The 19,867-nt window shown below is 43.6% G+C and overlaps 2 protein-coding genes across 2 annotated transcripts in view; both read left to right on the plus strand.

The window, feature by feature from the left end:
• Positions 1–4,998: 4,998 nt before the first annotated feature.
• On the plus strand, positions 4,999–11,042 carry LOC115453172. Its single transcript, XM_037441750.1, is given in 2 exon segments — positions 4,999–10,011; positions 10,013–11,042. Coding segments are annotated over 2 exon segments (5,910 nt in total). The 3' UTR covers positions 10,910–11,042.
• A 4,136-nt stretch (positions 11,043–15,178) lies between these two features.
• The window catches only part of LOC115445345, a 66,916-nt gene continuing 62,227 nt past the window's right edge, over positions 15,179–19,867 (plus strand). Inside the window, exons 1-2 of the mRNA XM_030171579.2 lie at positions 15,179–15,258; positions 16,640–16,884. Of these exons, the coding sequence (XP_030027439.2) occupies positions 15,179–15,258; positions 16,640–16,884 (325 nt within the window). The remainder of the gene's footprint in view (positions 15,259–16,639; positions 16,885–19,867) is intronic.

A 19,867-nucleotide genomic window follows, 5' to 3' on the forward strand; every position in this document is an offset into this window, starting at 1 on the left:
AACATAACAGTGAGAGCACTGCTGCTTAGCGGTAGAAATATAAATTACGGGGGTACCTGCCCTGACGCATAAGAGACCTACCAGCAGTAGAATTTTCCAATAACACTCAAAACGAAATGCAAGAGCAAGTTTGGCTTTCTTCGGTAGTAAGTACTCCGAGCTAACACGTAGCCAATATACAGCTGTTATAACAGTTTGTTGAGCTATGAAGGAAATATAATATCGGGCCGAGCGTATAGTTGCGTCTTGCCACGAGCGAGTGCGCGCCACGCTCTGCTAGGCGCTATTAACGTGTTTACTGAAAAATCAGATGAACGCAATTATTGCTTGTAATGTGGGCTTGTTTTAGAATTGATTTGTAATCGATTGTAGGTTGGTTGAAGAGTGAAAGGTTCTGGGTTTGAATTTGAAGAGGTATATTGTGTGTGCAATTTCCTAACAATTAGAAATGATATTAGACAGAGTAAACTTAAGCTGAAATAAAAATTCACATAAATTATAATTGTAGATTATTAAAATCCATGACCTTGGGTTTCACTAGGTCGCCACTAGACCTACGGTTCCGTACTATCCCCAAATGCGTCCCACCTAAGTCTCCACAGACTCACAACAGACAAACATGTTTATTCTTTGATAACATAATGAGGCGTCATTAAGTCGATTGTAAATAAAAATTCTATTTGCGGGCAACGATAATTACACATAATTACACATAGTAATAGACAATTGTATTACGGATTATATAATCTAACTGCGTTTGTTTCGATTCTCACTTCCTTTAATAAGGTCGACCTATTATTACTCAGTAATTTACAACGAAGGTAAGAATATTCCAAAAATATTTTTTAAACCGACTCTAATTGTATATTTGATAAGACAAGCAAGTAATTGATGGTAATTGTCACAGCTCATAAAAAGTAATAACAGTAACTCCAACATCAAGTTGGACGATAGTGTAGGTGGTGGAACACGAGAATCTCTGTTGAGTCTTCTTTCCCCTAACTCCTCTCTAACCTATGGAGATGGGCCATAAAGTGGGTCAGGGATGGTTGCAGACATTATTGGGCTGCTTATTTCAAAGAATGTCCTTAATGCAGTGAGGAGGACTGTGCAGGGTTTTTGTTGGTATTTCTCGGTAAGGTTTACACAGTGTTGGACCTCGAGTGAATCTAGAATAAATATCCAGTCGCTCAGAAGCTGGGTGATAGTACCACGTACGCCTTCATTTATGTCAATAGCAGATATTTCTTATCGCGACAATAATTACTCGAAAGGCGCTTGTAATTTGTAATCACATTAACACGTAGCTCAATAGGATCCACAATGAGCACGTGCGAGTAACTTGGGCGTGCGAGCATCGCAGATATAATGCAGGAGTAGGCTGCAATGGTATGGACTTGTGAAGAGGACCTGTCTGATTAAACAGGAAATTTAGAGCTGCAATTATCCATCCCTGTCCAAAGATCCCGAGGCAGGCCAAAGACAAGGTGGAAAGATGTAGGGCTGGGGATATGAGAGAAAGTCAAGTTTTCGAAGCTATCTTAGATAGAGCAAAGTGGAGAAGAATAACGAGGCAAGCAGACACCCCCACCATAGCTTAGAGACAGATTAACAAACGGGTGTTATGGAGGGAAGCTACCTGATGATATCTCTTTATCCGACTTGGTAGCAACCATCGCTCATCAGGGGAAAAAGCATTCCAGTAGAGAAATCGTTATTCTTGGCTTACAATATATCTGATTCCGCATCCACCCAGTGACCTAGCTTGGGTTTTTGGTACCCAAGGCCCACCAAAAATTTGCGTCCCTCTACTTTAGTGCCAGATTTAGCCAATGCGCGGCTTTGGGAGAGACAGAAAAAAAATACTCATGAAAAAATCTTGCTTAACGTGCCACCCCTTTTTATGTGCAGCCTGGAGCCATAACCTATCCGATCTTACCCTCACTACTACCACTGTCCTCTTCAACAAAAACTCTTGTAGAGATCTCTTCTTTCTAAGTTCACAAGATTATTTTACCATTCTTAAAACCCAAAGCCATGTTTTGATATTTATATCTTTTCTCTTATCTGTTTCAAATTCCAAAATGGCTGAACCGAATTATCTAGATTTTGGGTAAGCGAAAACTTTTTGACCATAATGTTACCTTTTATTCCAGAAAAGGTTTTTTATTCTGACGGGCTGAGAGCTAAATCTAGTATAGCATACATCGATATTATTATATGTTGCTATAATAGAAATCTATGAAGCAAACAAGAAATAGTGAACCTCGTTGATTCGTTTCAATTAACGCCGTCGTCAGGGCAAAAGCAATTTCAGTTACAGCGTGTTGCTGATACTGTGGATAGTCGGGAATTATGCGTAATGTCTGGTTACTACGTGGCCTTGTGACGGTCAATTTTTTTTTAACGGGTGCGGTAATGTTATCCTATTGCACGTGATGATAAGTGGTGATTTATTTTTATTTTTTTTTATTCGGGTATGATAAAGTGTATTGCACGTGATGGTAAGTGGTGTGGGGTCTAATAGAATGTCGATTGAAGAGAGATGATTACCCCTCAGCAGTTGACACAATTATGCCGGCCTGTTGCAGCCGGATATACACAGGCTGATTCCGGAACACGACTTACTTACGTGAACCACTATGGCGGGTTTTAACACCTTATGTACGATGGTGATTATTGAAGCAGATACAAATATTCTACCACCAGCAAACCATATATTTTACTTAGTTTTGAATGCGACTGTAGATTGCATTTTGTTTCTTCTTCTTTTGCTCTGAAATGGTAGGGTCGTGTTGAGAATACTTGTGGCACAGCAAGGCGAACAGAAGCATGAATAGAAAATTTCCAGACAGGTGAGGCTTGGTGGTGTACATCAACGCTCAAAGGCGTACATTGTCAGAAGACGTGTGTGCTTGACGATCTTTGTTTATAAGGAATACGAATTGGTAAGAGACTTATGAAGTTGCTATTTTGTATCGGTATTCTGTGAGACATTCATAACACTCTGGTCGTGATTCATTAAAAAAAAAAAAAAAACAACATTATCTTCTTTATTCCTGAAAGGGTGGGTTGGCATTACTGCATAATAACCCCATAATATTATAGGAGGCGAGTCTATCACCATATCGGGCACAATTTCCAGACCGCGTTAAGCAGAAAGACTCAAATCACTTTACCAGACCCGAGATTCCAACCCTGGACTTCAGAGTACTTTTCAGACCGCAGTCGTGCTACGCAAGAAGTACGACTACGCTACCGAAATCCTCTTTTCATGATCCTAGCAATGTCGTATCTTAATTATATATTGTACCATCCCATCAAAAGAAAAAATCTCATGTACTATATCCAGCGGCTATAAATAGTCTTTTCAACGTTATCCGAGTTTCCTACATTACTCGTAACGTATACAGGGCGTTCCCTCGGAAATGAAACGTGGCAGTTTCTTGCGCGGCCCTCTACACTACAGTCTCTATGGATATGTGAACACACGCTGTATAGTTCAGCTGAAAGTACGTCTGGCTATGAATTTATGAGGCAAACTCAACTATAAGCAGTTGTATATAATAGCGAAATAAAAACTTCGGTTTGTAAATGACGCCTGCACAAGGAACTAAATTTATACCCCCTTATTCATAGACGTTTTTTATCTAAGTATTGTTGTATCTCAATATTAGCCAATCACAACGGCCATATGTCTACGCACTGCGAAGACAGCCATGCCGTCAGCACTGAGAAACAGACTTGTAAGCACAGCTTTACGCTGTCCTTAGATAAAAAACGTCTATGAATAAGGGGGATAGAGTATAGTAAAACAAGCACGACTGGAAGGTTCGTAATGTTTAATTATAACAATTGTGATTGGTGGAGAGACGAACGCATGAGTCACATGATAGTCTCTCGACCAATCACAAAAAACGACATGGACTCCTCTTGTTGTATTTTCATCACGTTCTACAGGGATAAGACTCGAGAGAAGACTTCAGTTCAGGGTCCATCAGTTACGGTTTGTCTTTATTTTCTACCCTCCACTTCAATGTGGGCTCGTCGCAACAAGCATGGTGCACAAGCGTTTTAGCTTACTTTTATTACCGGTTGACCTGTCTGACGTCAAACCTTCTGGACCAAATCCCAAGAGTAAGGATCAAACTGATGACCTCAAAGTTTATGTTGTGCACTTTATAGTAAACATGTATTTAAGCACTTTATAATAAACACTAACTAAGTGCTAACTAATAATTTTAATCATTTAAACTATAACGCTACGTAACGTCTTATAATGAAGTTCACAGAGTAGAGTGAGGAAGCAACAATTGAATTCTACACACAGACTAAGACAGCAGAGTATAGAAGGCTTGAATTTCATTTACAACAGTTTAATGCAGGAATGATGAGGAAACGACTACACTGAAGTCTCAAAACGACACTGAGTAGATACATTACCGACAGTGTGCAGGATGATTAAAACATTCAGCAAAAATTAAAAATGCAGGGTGACCGATATACGCAGGCGAAGAAAACAAGAGAGAGGGAAACATCTTCCGTCTCGACCACACACACACGGAGCGAGAGAGAAACATCTTCCGTCTCGCTCACACACGCCGCCTACGTGAAGGCGCCGCCCGCGCGCTCTGATTGGCCGAGCCGCGCCCACGCATGCAGCGCTCCGACTCCGAGGTGCGGGACTCAAGAGCTCGATATAAATGAGCGAATTCACCCCGACCAGCGCAGTTAGTTCGAGATCGCCGACAAGACAACAAGTTCAGAAAAGGAAAAGGAAAACTCAAGAAAGTGAACAATTCAAGATAGTGAAGAATTCAAGATAGTGTCAACGCCGCCGCGTTATTCGAGTTTTACTTTGTAAACTTGGCTTATTCAATAAAGCTTTGATATTTAAATCTAATCACTGGTTTATATTTTCACGCAATCCAGCGCACTAATGTTAGACACCTCGGTGCCTAACATTCTGGTCCTTCGAGCCGGATCATCGTGATTAGAATGCCAGTGACTAGATCAGTAGGTCGCCAGGCCGCTTCGGCAGTCGCGACTGGTACGCCGGCTACGACGACCGACACTACCAGCGCAACGGGGACAACGACGGAGGCCACGCAGACGTCCGTGACTGAAATCACGGAAGGATCATCGCAGCCGACCGTCGCCGGTGTCGCCGTGGAGGAGCAGCAAGCCGCCACAGCGAAGCCCCCGCAACCGCCGACCGGAAGCAAGCCAGCTTCCACAACGAAGCGATCTTCCAAAGCTCATCGTGTCGCCCAAGCCAAGACTGAACTCGCCCGGCTGAGATTGGAGCTCGCCGCCGCAAAGCTGGCTGAAATTGCAGCCGCCGACAGCGACGAAGACGACGTCGACTCTGTCATCAGCGTTGCGGAGGCCGAGCAATCTCGGCGTGTCGACAGTTGGCTTCGAGAGAGCCAACACCAACCGCCGCCTGAAGAGAACGTGCCAGCGACCGCAGCCGTGTCCTGGCGCGCCTCGGCGCCTACACCGGCGGGAGTCACTGCCGCACACCCGCCGTCTCAGCGCCCCGGAGCTACGCAGCCGTTGCCGGCGACCGCCGCCGTGTCCCGGCAACCCGCCACCGCTGCGCCAGCCTTCGTGCCAGCGACCGCCGCCGCGTCCTGGCAGCCAGCCGCCGCTGCGCAAGCCTTCGAGCCAGTGACCGCCGCCGCGCCCTGGCAACAGTTGCAGCCAACGATCGCTGCCGCACCGTGGCAGCCTCGCAACTACTTCGCACAGGCGCCGCCAGTGATCGCCGCCTGGCACAACAGCAAGGAGGTGTCGAGACAGTTTCCTGCCAACACCGACGTCTCAAAACCGAACGTGAGCTGCGTGAAGGAGCCCGCAGTCAACTCAGCAAACACTCAACAAGGAGCAGTGAAAACGGAGCTGCAGGAGTTAGCTTCGGCGATTACGCAGGCAGTGCAGGCCGCAAATTATAAGCAACCACTGAGGTATGTCGAGTTACCCATATTTAATGGTGCACATCAAGAGTGGTTAACCTTTCGTGCCGCGTATTGTGAGACGTCCCATCACTTCACGGAGGTCGAGAATATGTCCCGACTACGCCGCAGCCTCCGTGGGATAGCGAAGGACGCAGTGCAAGGCCTATTGATCACGAATGCAGACCCGGCCGGGGTCATGAAGACACTAGAGACTCGCTTCGGTCGACCCGAGTCCATTGCCATGGCGGAGATGGACAGATTGCGCGCGCTGCCGAGACTCACCGAGTCACCGCGCGACTTATGCACCTTCGCCACTAGAATACAGAATATCGTCGGGACTTTACAAGCGCTCAATTGCACCTTTTATATGTACAATCCAGAGTTGACTAAAGGTTTAACAGAGAAGCTCACGCCTACGCTCAAGAGGCAATGGTACGAGTACGCCGCATCGCAACTAGCCGGACTACCGGACCTCGTGAAGTTCAACAACTTCGTGATGCGGGAGGCCGAGTTCTGCAGTCCGTTCGCCGCCGCCGAGACGATCGTCGACCGCACTCCGAGCAAGAACAGTGACGGAATGCAGCGACGACAACAGCGGGTACACGCCGCTACCGAAAGAACGGACGAAGCAATGTGCAGTCTGTGTGCGCGACAGGGCCACACAATCGCCGACTGCACAAGATTCGCCAACGCCGACGTCAACACTAGATGGGATGAAGCAAAGAAGCGCAACCTGTGCTTCCGATGCCTGAGACGTCGGAACAAGCAGCACAGGTGCAAATCGAAGCAATGTGACATCGACGGGTGCGAGCGCTATCATCATCGCATGCTTCACTCGACACACAAGCCTGTCGAGTCGAAAAGTGAAGAGCAGCACAACAACGAGCAAGTCAACTCTGCGTGGGTGCCGCGAGTGTCCTTCCTCAAGATAGCTCCCGTACGCATCTTCGGCCCGAGAAAAGCAGTCGACACCTTTGCGCTCCTCGACGACGGATCCACAGTCTCCCTGGTAGACGACGACCTCGCGAAGAGCATCGGGATCGACGGACCGGAGGAGCCGCTGCACATATGCACGTACGACGGGACGACCAGGAACAACGCCGGATCACGCCGAGTGTCGTTCAAAATCAGAGGACAAGGTGAGAACCTCCGCACCCAACAGATCGACGCACACACCGTGAACGACTTGAAGCTCGCCACACAGAAGATATCCCGAGAAGCTGTTCGAGACTGCCGACACCTGGACGAATTCGTCGCGCATCTCGACCCTCGGGAAGTTCGCCCTCGCATCCTCATCGGGCAAGACAACTGGCATCTGCTGTTGGCAACAAGAACCAAGAAGGGTAAGAGAAACCAACCCGTAGCATCATTAACTCCGTTGGGTTGGGTAGTGCATGGCAGCCGTTCAAGAGCCCTCGAAAATCGGGTGAATTTCATCAATTACACCGCAGCCGCAGATGAACACATGCAGAAGTTGGTTGAAGAATATATCACAACGGACAACATGTACATTCAACCCAAGATGCCACAGAACACCATGGAAGAGAAGGCGTTGAAAATATTGGAAGGAAAAACAACGCGAATGCCCGATGGAAGATACCAGACCGGCCTACTGTGGAAGTCTGAAGAAGTCAACATGCCGTGCAACTACCAGAACACATTGAAGCGATTGCACAACGTTGAGCGCAAACTCGACAAGGACCCGCAGCTTAGATGCAGATACTCGGAGCAGATGGAGGCGCTAATTCGCAAGGGATATGCAGAGCCAGCAGTCCCGACGACGTCGATGAAGAAGTGGTACCTCCCGCACTTCGCGGTGATCAACGCGAAGAAACCCGACAAGCTGCGAGTGGTGCACGACGCGGCTGCAAAGACCAGAGGTGTGTCTTTAAATGACTATTTATACACAGGTCCTGACTTATTGCAGCCGCTTCCCGGGATACTTATGCGTTTCCGGGAACACCCGTTCGCGATCACAGCGGACATTTCGGAGATGTTTCTCCAAATACAACTCCGAGAAGAGGACCGGGACGCCTTGCGCTATCTCTGGCGAGGCACCCGACGAGACGACAAGCCTCCGCAAGAATACAGAATGAAGACGCTCATCTTTGGTGCTTCGAGTTCGCCCTCAACGGCGATATTCGTAATGAACCTCAACGCCGAGAGGTTCAAAGAAGAGTGTCCGGAGGCGGTCGCAGCCATAAGAAGCAAACACTATATGGACGACTACATAGACAGCTTCGAGACATTAGAAAAGGCTAAGGAAATCGCCAAGCAAGTCCGAAGAATCCACAGCGAAGCCCACTTCGAACTCAAGAAATGGGCCTCGAACTCGCCCGAACTATTGAAGGCCCTGGGCGAGAAGTCAAGCAGCGAAACAGTCAACATTCAAGACAAGCACGAGAGAGTCCTCGGGTTAATCTGGCGTCCAAAAGAAGATCAACTGGCCTTCGATCTGCGCCTCGTCGACGTCCCACCGAGCCTGCTGCAAGACGAAGTTCCTACGAAACGTCAAGCTTTAAAGATTGTTATGTCAGTTTTTGATCCCTTAGGACTTCTCTCTCCGCTGACAATCAAGCCGAAGCAGCTGCTGCAGGAAGTCTGGAGACGCGGAACGCCGTGGGACGACCGACTCGACGCAGACATAGCCGCCAGTTGGAGCAGATGGCTGACACAATTGAAGGCTGCCAGCAACATCGCAGTGCCGCGGTGTTACCTGAGCTACAGCACCGCATCTCGCCTCGAGCTTCACGTCTTCACAGACGCCAGTGAATCGGCGTATGCAGCGGTCCTGTACTGGCGCACCGTGGACAGCGACGGGACAACCGCGGTGACACTACTCACTGCTAAGGCGAAAGTGGCACCTCTCAAGCTGCTTTCGATCCCGCGAATGGAGCTGCAAGCTGCGGTTCTCGGGACACGGATGGCGATAGCAGTGAAAAATGAACACCAACACAAGCCGGACTCGACCACGTTCTGGACGGACAGCCGAACAACTCTGTGCTGGATCCGCACGGGTGCTCGAGCCTTCAAGCCATACGTCGCGCACCGCATCGCAGCCATTGAAGAGGGCAGCAGAGTTCCAGAGTGGAGATGGGTGCCTACGAAGTGGAACGTGGCCGACGACGCAACACGCGGCACGCCAGCGGACTTCGGCGCCGAGCATCGCTGGTTCCACGGTCCAGATTTCCTGCGAGAAAAACCCGAAGCCTGGCCAATAGAAAAGGACCCTCAGCCCGCACACACTACGGGCGAGGAAAGGAGCCACGCCGTATTCGCCATCGCTCAAAAACAACACTTGAGCGATGCCATACCGGACGTGCAACGCTTCTCATCGTGGCTACGTTATCTGCGAGCGACAGCAAGAGTTCTAAAAGCCATCCAGATACTACGCCAGCGGACGCAGAGAATACACTACAAAAGAACGAAGAAACGTCCCAGCCAAGATCCGGATTGGAAAAACAACAAGGCGAGCGACGCAAAGCAACCCAAGCCCGCGGTGAGCAAGAGGAGCGACTTCGTGATATTGCCCGCCGAGCTACAGCATCGCGCCGAAACGCTAATCATAAGAGCGTCGCAAGAAGAAGCCTTCGAAGCCGAGTTGCGTGCACTAACAAACGGCACGCAACTACCCCGAGACAGCCGGCTCTATCCCCTCAGCACTCACATATCTGAGGGGATCATAAGGCTCAAGAGTCGAATCACCGCCGCCATCGGAGTCTCAGAGAATATGAAGAATCCGCCGATAGTGGACGGCGGACACCTCGCAACTAAGCTGTGGATAAAACACATTCACGAGCTATTGCATCACGCCGGCACCGAAAGTACGGTAAATCAATGCCGACAATACCGTTGGGTTATACGACTGCGACCCACGGTGAAAGAAATCATCTCAAGATGCCTGAAGTGCCGAATGAAGATGGTCAACCCGCCGCAGCCGATCACCGGAGACCTGCCGCCCTGCAGATTGGCACACCACCAGAGACCGTTCACTTACACCGGTCTCGACTACTTCGGCCCGCTGACAATAACCGTCGGCAGGGCGCACCAGAAAGCGATACGTGACGCTCTTCACGTGCCTCACCGTTCGAGCAGTGCATTTGGAGATCGTGCATTCTCTGAGCACGGACTCCGCCATCATGGCGTTGAGACGAATGATCGCACGCCGCGGATGCCCCGCGGAGATATGGAGTGACAACGCGACGAACTTCCACGGCGCAGAAAAGGAGCTGCGACACATGCTGCAGGACGGCGCGGAACGAGAGGCGTCAAGAAGAGCCATACGGTGGCGCTTCATCCCTCCAGGAGCGCCATTCATGGGAGGCGCCTGGGAGAGACTGGTACGATCCGTAAAGACTGCACTCACCGTGGTCTTACGAGAAAAGCACCCAAGAGAAGAAACACTCAGCACACTGCTCGCCGAGGTCGAGAACACCGTGAACAGCCGCCCGCTGACACACGTCTCGGTCAGCCCTGAAGACCCGGAAGCTCTGACACCCAACCACTTCTTGTTGGGCTGCCAGGGACCGATCGTCACACCGGGATTCTCCGAGGACTACGGCTACGGATCAAACATCAATCTACGCGCAGCACAACAGTTAGCCAACGAATTCTGGGCGCGATGGCTAAGAGAATATTTACCGGAGCTGCGAAACCGGCGGGAGCCGCATGGAAGAGGACCGACGCTTCACACAGGCGACCTGGTGCGGATCGTCGACGGCAACTTACCAAGGAACGCGTGGGTACGAGGCAAGATCATCGCGACTCACCCGGGACCGGACGGCATCGTGCGCACCGTGGACATCGCAACGAGAGGCGGAGTCCTACGAAGACCGACGAAAAAGGTCATAGTAATCCTGCCGGCCTGCGAAACAGCGACCTGCACCCGTCAAGGAGATGTATCGCCCCCAGCAGGCGATACACGGCGGGAGGATGTGCAGGATGATTAAAACATTCAGCAAAAATTAAAAATGCAGGGTGACCGATATACGCAGGCGAAGAAAACAAGAGAGAGGGAAACATCTTCCGTCTCGACCACACACACACGGAGCGAGAGAGAAACATCTTCCGTCTCGCTCACACACGCCGCCTACGTAAAGGCGCCGCCCGCGCGCTCTGATTGGCCGAGCCGCGCCGACGCATGCAGCGCTCCGACTCCGAGGTGCGGGACTCAAGAGCTCGATATAAATGAGCGAATTCACCCCGACCAGCGCAGTTAGTTCGAGATCGCCGACAAGACAACAAGTTCAGAAAAGGAAAAGGAAAACTCAAGAAAGTGAACAATTCAAGATAGTGAAGAATTCAAGATAGTGAAGAATTCAAGATAGTGTCAACGCCGCCGCGTTATTCGAGTTTTACTTTGTAAACTTGGCTTATTCAATAAAGCTTTGATATTTAAATCTAATCACTGGTTTATATTTTCACGCAATCCAGCGCACTAATGTTAGACACCTCGGTGCCTAACAGACAGGAATACAAGGACTAAAGCCAACAGACATTGCTACAATCTTTGACGCTAGCGTTGCATATGAGTATGATATATCCTAACGATTAACTTATCGATAGGATGTCATTTCCATACACTCTTTCTATTTTCTATCAGCAAAGTAACAGCAAAGTAGCAGGTCATGATCGTAGAAAGGTATATTGGCAGTCCTAGGATGCCTTGGGACTATTTCAAGTGAAGATCAGTACCTTTTCAGTATGCCGTGGTAGGGAATTTAGGTGAAGGGTCCATACACGCGTACCTCTGATACTGTTGCCTTAATTAATTTAGGGATTTGTTATATAAGCAAGGCGACTGTCTCGCCACACCGTTTTGCACAAAACAATTAACGAGCGATATCACCGGCCCCGCGTATTATCATTGATAAGGTGATAACGGCGAACAATGCCAGATACGCACAAACAGACGACAATTTCGGCAGGACGATACCATCAGCGGTGGTCTGGGGTACCCGGGGTCGAGCCCACCATTTGCTGGGTTGTACGGTATTCGAGACCTCTGCTGATCCTGGATGGGGTGCCTTTTTATCTCGGATTTTTTTTTGTTTCGCAATCATGATTGATTTTGGTAATTAATCGATCGGCTGTCGATTATCGTGTGATTGTGGATATTTTTTACGTTATTTTAGATGGTTAAATTTGGGTTAATGCAAAAATAAAGAACAATAAGGAAAGTAAAGTATTTTTTTAGAATATATTTTATTTTTTAGATTGTAAAGTATTTAATTAATCTAAATAAACTTGAAGATTTGTTATATCAACAGAAAGACTGGACAACTAAACAAGTCACTTGGCATTGGATACTGCACGAAATGTAATTAGTAACCTTTTTTATCGCCTCAATTATGAATAACAAACCATAGTAACTACACTGTGCTCGCCACTCTGACACAATTTGATTTTTTAACATTCTCCAGTAACCCACACTGGCTAGTAAACCTTTAATACCTTAACGCTTTTCGCTCACTTGTTTCGGGCAGAAATTAACAAGGCGTTGGCAATCCCAGAGGAAGTTGCGCATCAGAAATATGAACATACTTCTTTCTAGGGATATTATAATAAAAAAGTGACATAATTGTGTTGACTGACTAGAGGTAATTACCCCTCGTCGGTCTATACTTTATTTGGATCCTACTATATTTATCTTCAGGTGCAGAGAGAAAGGAAGAATAAGTACGGTGTAGTCCAGGTTAGAGCCGTATTCGCAGTAATGCACGTGTCAATTTGCCTAAGCAAGGACGTTTTTATACCGGCATGCAACCTCGGCTTATCAATTGCATGGACAATCGTATTTATTTTTATCATCATCATTAGCCCGTTGCAGTCTACTGCTGGACATAGGCCTCTCCCAAGGTATGCCACAGAGCTCGATCTGCCGCTTTATGCATCCAGTCGCTGCCGGCTCTCTTGTGTAAGTCGTCCCGCCGTCTGGTCGGAGGGCGTCCCACGTCTTCATATAATAATATAATAATAATATCATCCCTGTATTATATACTCGCCCACTGCTGAGCACGGGCCTCCTCCACTACTGAGAGGGATTAAGGCCTTGGTCCACCACGCTGGCCTAGTGCGGATTGGTAGACTTCACACACCTTCGAAATTCCTATAGAGAACTTCTCAGATGTGCAGGTTTCCTCACGATGTTTTCCTTCACCGTTAAAGCGAACGATAAATTCACAAAGAATACACACATGATTTTAGAAAAGTCAGAGGTGTGTGCCCTTGGGATTTGAACCTGCGGACATTCGTCTTCACAGTCCGTTCCACACCTAACTAGGCTATCGCCGCTTTTTGTCTTCATATATTTCACAAAGGAATATTTACATGTTTCAGATTATTGTTTTAGTTTTACTTAATCTAGTTATAATTTAAGTGATATTATGTTTCTGAGAAATAAATTATTTTATCACCAAATATAAATTTTGCTCGCAAGTTTGCTTTAGCTAATGTCTCTGGACTAAATAAATAAAATTATATTTAGCTTGTCATTCAGAGATATTGTCATTTTCTATTAGTTAATATTTTTAATAGGTTCATTAGTTCCAGACTCTTAGTATGGAAACAACTTCTAGAAATGGTTCGATAGTACCAGATTATTACAAACAAACAAACCTTACCATTTTATAATTATACACATTTATTAATTGCTGCAATAATGTTAAATACTTCATATCATATCTATTATCACTTGGGCATTTGTATTGCTTCCACTTCCTACATTTTTATACGATATATTGGAGTCAAACGATGTCATTGATTACTTACTAAGAACCAAACCAATAGTGGGTGCATTATATTTCTTTGAAAAGGAAGGGAATTTAGGGGAAGGAGAAATTAATGATCTAAACAAAACTGATGCTTCAAATCTTTATAAGTGATACAGTAGGAGTGTTTTCGAGTGTAGTGCAGCCTAGAAAGATTTTACTACTTTAAAAATAGGACACAATATCCAAGATCGCAAGAGAAGACATATCATTCATAAAACAGGATCAATTGAAGCCCATAACCTCATTTTTGACCTACTTCTAAGGATTTGTGGGTATCAGCTTACAAAGGTACTTTAAGTAAAGGGCTCTTGAAATTGTCGAGTGCGTTGAAGTGGTGGGGGCGCGAGGGGGGGCATTGATACGCAAGGGTACGGTGCTAAAGTCATCTTGAGAAGTCGACGTCGGTCGGGGGCCTTTGGAACGACTGTGGAGTCGCAGGTTCGAGACTGACACCGACTTTAGGAGTCATCAGCTGTCTTATCTATTGACAACACTTTTCTAATTTTTACTAATTGATTAGTTGTGGTCTTGGATCATTTGGAAAGGTTTGGATAATTGAGTATATGTGGTAACCATTATTTCTTGAGATAGACAATTTCACGTGAGGGTAATGAAAGATAGGGTTTTGAAAAGAAGCTGCAATTGGTAGTGGTGGATTTTATAAGTGGCGTTAGTGTTAAATAAGTTTGGGTTGTGATTTCAAGTTAGATTCAATTACAGGTAGGCGAAACTGTTGGCAGAAGTTAGTAAATAACTCGAAGTCTCAGGGTTACGAGTACTAGTATCATATATATGAAGACTATAGTCTAAAAGAAGTATGCGACTGCTTAGATTTCTCTTTCAGTGGAAAATCTGCAATGCTATTGTTCTTTGGAAGTTTTAGTTTTCAGTGGACTACTTTAGCTATGGGAAATGTGGATTAGATGTCAGTTGGCAGTTAAGGTGCTTACTTTATGATCCGAGGGTGGTCGTACCATTTATGATGGACTTAATAATTAAGATTGCATTTGGTTGTACAAAAAGTTCCATATTTCAACGACCTGCGGTTTAGTCAGGTCGCAAATAAAATGTTGTTTAAAATCAAGTTTGTTAACTACGATAACCTTTAGGTGTAAGGTAAAATATTAATGTATCAGGGTGAAGTAAACATAATTCCCTCGTAAACATTATAACCCACGCGCACGACAATCTCGAGATAATCCATCTCAAAATGAATCTGATATCCCACCTGTGTGTCAGAATATAAATCCATTCAGAATTGTGTGTGTTTGGCTTACAAACATTGTTAACAAAATTTCATATTTATTAGGACAGCAACAGAAAAAAATGTATAGTCATTCTATAAGTCTGTAAGCTTCCTTCAAATTAATAAATAAAAAAAATGGCACATTTGTAAGAATGAAAATAATAGATTGTTTAGAAATATAGCTGAAAGGACACTGCGAAATGACACCAAAGTCAACCAGTGAAGAGTTGGGAAGACATATTCTTGAAGATAGCACGACTGGACTGGAACCCAAGACACAGTAAGCTGTGGAAGTTGATGGAGGAGGTTTACACCGAGGTTACTATGTGAAGGCATGTATAAAGAGTCATACTATAAAGGGTATTTATTGGCCAGCTCGGCCAGGACCAATGGCAATATAGTAGTTTTGATGTAGAGTTATATAAGGTAAAGATAATTCGACTAAAATTCTTCAAACGCCATTTCAGACATTGTCGTATTATGTACTATAAAGTTCTTAATTGAAATATTACATCAGTATTTTAGAAAACACAAACAGTAATCCATGACCAATGGCAATATAGTAACGAATGTTACAACTATAAAAAAATATCTCAAGACGATTGCAGATTTGTGCCATACTGACCTTACTAAAAAAAAGTATGGTTGGTATATTTGTGGCATCTTTAGCGCTTACCATAGATAAAAATTAACAATAGCGGATCCCACAAGCATTTGTCTTTGAAAGACAGGCTTCGCACGAAGTCGTTTTACAAAATCGCATACACGACTCCGTGCATCTTACATGGAGTTCAACGCCCCAGCTCTCAGCCGCGAATAGTCTCGTAGTCTAAAATAAAAAGCTACCCGTTCATTCACTCTGAACGAGTGAGTCATCGAGCGGGTCGCTCGTACGGTTGTAGTACGAGCCGTCTCAGTATACGTTTCCGGGAATTTTACCGGACTATGAGTGGTAATCAGTTTATGACATTGACTTATGGATGATTATTTATATTTATGACATTTTATACGTCGCATTCTTTGAATCTCTATATTTTAAATTCGCTTTAAAAGTATACATTTGAATGTAATATTATAACACTAAAGTTAATTATAATTAGATTAGAAATAAGTTTATAAAAAAAACAAAGTCATTTAAATTATCAAAAATTGAAAGTAGTTACCCGAAATAGAGTGGTGTAAAGTATTAACCACACAATATTAATCAATAAACTAAAAACAAGATACGCGTTAATATGAAACGTACTCCATTCAAAGCATATCTTAGGGTCTGTGCACACGCGATACTGGTAGCTTTGCCGACTGGCGATTTGCGTATAATCGCGGTGTCAATATGGTTACTGATTGCATAGTCTCAAAGCACAGTTCACAGTTATTATATGCCTAGGCGTTTATCATTTTGTTTTTAAAAATAATGATAAACTCTGACCATTTGAAAATAATTCGTTTGCAAACCACATGGAAACGGCAAACGAGATTTAGCCATACGTTAAGAAAATTTTGCTATTTAGTTTAAAAAACTTCCGTTGAATAGTTTTTATTAAAGCGGTGTAATAATTTGTTTACATTTTTATCCATTTGGCGGCCGCGATATTATCACACATTTAAAACCTAAACTGTTAGAAGTAGTGTTTTTTGAACTGAAGACATTTTTATCCCAGTCGCAAAAAAAACGCTGTTGCTTCGCTGCCGTGTGATACGGCTCTTAGTCGGCAAGCCAGTAGTAGCGTAGCGTGGTTCGGCGCATGCGGGCTGGGTGGTGTTGGGTCGATAGGGCGGGCGGCAGTGCGCGCCGCGCCGCGCCCCAGGGAGCTCGCGCGCCTCGCCATGTGGGCGAGCGTGCTGCTCGCCATCTTCGCGATCCTCACCGTGCCCAGCTATGTCGCCGCCGAGAAGAGCAAGTTCTGTGAGTCTATATACTATTTTTATATTATTCTAGATTTTTTGGCGCCACCTGTTTTCACAGCATTTTTGAAAAATGGCTTCGGGTCAGAGTGTAAGTCATGTTGTATATCCCTGTTTCGTCGAACAGTATGTCTAAAACTTACAAGACAAATTTTGTAAGGTTTTTCGTTATTTAATTAACGCGTCACACTGTGGAGCGTTTTGGCGGGCACATTGCCTCATCAAAATGCTAAACTTTTCTCATGCTAAATTAAGTACCCTAAAAGGGCATTATTTGGCGCCATCTTGCGGAGTTTTCCATTTTTAACCAGTTTGGCGTGTACTTACAAGTAATTTGTCTTTATTAAAAAATCTGTAACAAGTATTAAAATCCGACGCTTCCTTGAATATAGGTCGCGTAGACAATAAAGTGAGGGAGGGAGGGGAGCCCCTCCTTAGAACTCATTACCCCCCCGGACCCCTGTAACGACATTACCCTCCATGCAGGACGAATTGTCATACTGTAATACGTTTTAAATTATTATTGGCCGGTTATTACGGCTTATCGTGTATCTCTTGTATAGTTTTGTTTGTTTAATTTGTGTTTTATGGGAAAAGTTGATTTATAATTATAAGGAAATAAAATCTATATTTGGGTAAACTACGTTTTGTTAAATAGGCAATTATTATTTTAATTTTTTTATCTCGACAAAGATTACGTTAAAATAAATTATGAAGTATAGTGCGAGCTATAACTTACTACAACAAGAGACATAACATTTCTCTATAGTTGTCACAATTATGTCGGCCTTTTTTTCTTAAGCAGCGCAACTTGGCGGAACGAATCGCTATGGCGGGTTTTTCATCGTGTCGTTATATTTTTTACTACAAAAACAGGCACCTTTCTGCAAAAATACATAACCCAACTTTTAAATTTTTAGAGAATTTTTTTTTTCATTCAAAACACGTATTTTTTTATAAAGTTAAGATTAAATGGGGATTAACGAGGTTTTTAAGTAATGAGAGTCCCTAAAAGTATTTGGAATCTTTTCAATTCTGATAAATATTTGCGAAGAAGAAGTAAAAGTCTTTCCACGTTTCTTTACATTCAAGTAAAAGGTTTTTCCTGTTTCCCATCCGTTTGGGTTCACGCCTGCCTGCATTTTGATCTTTTTATAACATCTACCGACCGATACTTTTCTAAAGGGACTTAAAAGATTTTTATGGATTTACTTAATTACTTTTTAATTATATTTATCTTCTTAATTATAGTTCTCGTTTCTACATAATTTTCAATGTTTTTAGGGCTCAATATGTATTGGTTCATAGTAAGATTTTTTTCAATAAATCTTTTATAATATATCGGAACCAAACACATTTTTCTTTACTCTATATTGTGTTCATAACTTCGTATCTAATTTATTGCTTCATTAATTATTATATAATTCAAATTAAAAAATCATCAATAATATCTGTAATTGTAACTACTTTTAAAATTTGACTCTATCACGAAACACTTTATAACAAAAAAAGAATTATATGGATAATTCTAACAACAAAAATAAAATACTAAAAGTTCTAATAAAAATATTAATAAAGAACAACAAAACACAAAAAAAAAAGAATTATGATATGGATAGTAAAAATTCTAAAAACAAAAATAAAATAATAAAAGTTGTAATAAAAATATTAATAAAGGACAAAATCGCAGCTGGAATATCCTCAGTTTATTAACCGGACGTAGGCTCGAGAGTCCAAGTTCAATTTAAGCTCCAGATGGTTTTATATTACAGACATAACTCTTGGGTAATAGAGTTCACGTTTGCATCGAAAATATTTTCCACTACAAGTCACTTGGATATTTATTTATATTTTGTATTATCCACATTATTCTAATAAAAAAACATGAAATGTTCTAAATCCTGCGTTGCTATTTAAACCGGCAACTGTTTCTAGAAAACACATAATTTCAGCTTATAATATGAAAAAAAATATTTATACCTTTTTTTATTAACTTACTAATTATTAATGTCATTATGTTCATCATGATATGATTAATTATGGAATTTTGATTATATAGCAGAAAGAAACATCTATTTTACGATATTCTTTTAATCCATAATTTTAACAAAAAATACTTGATTTCCAGGGAAATTCGCTTTCATCAACATTTCATAAATAAATGTTGCTAAGAAATTTGAACGATATCTAGCTTAAGTAACTCAAATTCACTTATAGCAGATTATGTACTTATAATTTTCATATGTGAAGTTACCGCACATAAGCTAGAGTCTAATTCAAGCATTTCACTCTCTGCCAGACTTCAAGACACTTTGAGCTCATTCTGCGTAGAATGGACCACCAACAGTAAAAAATTACAGTTTTGTATAATTGTAAAATGTAGGTAGATATTGTAACTTTGACTTACGGACGACCAACACCTCAGTCCGCCCCGTGACTATGAAGGCTGCTAAGTGTTCGGAACTTCGAGAGAAAATAATAATATAAATAACCGTAATAAAATACGTAAATACTTTCATTTCAATGACTTACATTCGCGTAAACATAAGAAATCATCTCACTCAAGTTTTAACCCGCTGTGCTATTAACTCGCTAACAAGAAATTGTATGTGCAAATATATTATCACTTCGGTTAACATAACATTCGTCATAACAACATTGAACTACGATAACCTTAAAAAAGTGTAATAAACTAACAAGAGATAATGCATCGGTCTATATTCTATACCATATGCAGAGAAAGAAAAACTCAACGAATATAAATCCATATCTCTTCTCAATGCCTGACATATTCAGTGACCTGAGTAAAAAGTTTACCTGAAAAAACATATTTCACATTATGTTTTTCTACACACATACTCACGCTTTTTATCTGCCAAAAGGGTAGGCAGAAGCGTAACAGGTACATCCACTTTCCGCTGTGTGTATTCCGTTCTATGATGCAATAGAGAAGAGCCCATCGCCATAACGGGCACAAATTTCAC

This window comes from Manduca sexta, chromosome 23, assembly GCF_014839805.1.
Source record: "Manduca sexta isolate Smith_Timp_Sample1 chromosome 23, JHU_Msex_v1.0, whole genome shotgun sequence".
NCBI lineage: Eukaryota > Metazoa > Arthropoda > Insecta > Lepidoptera > Sphingidae > Manduca > Manduca sexta.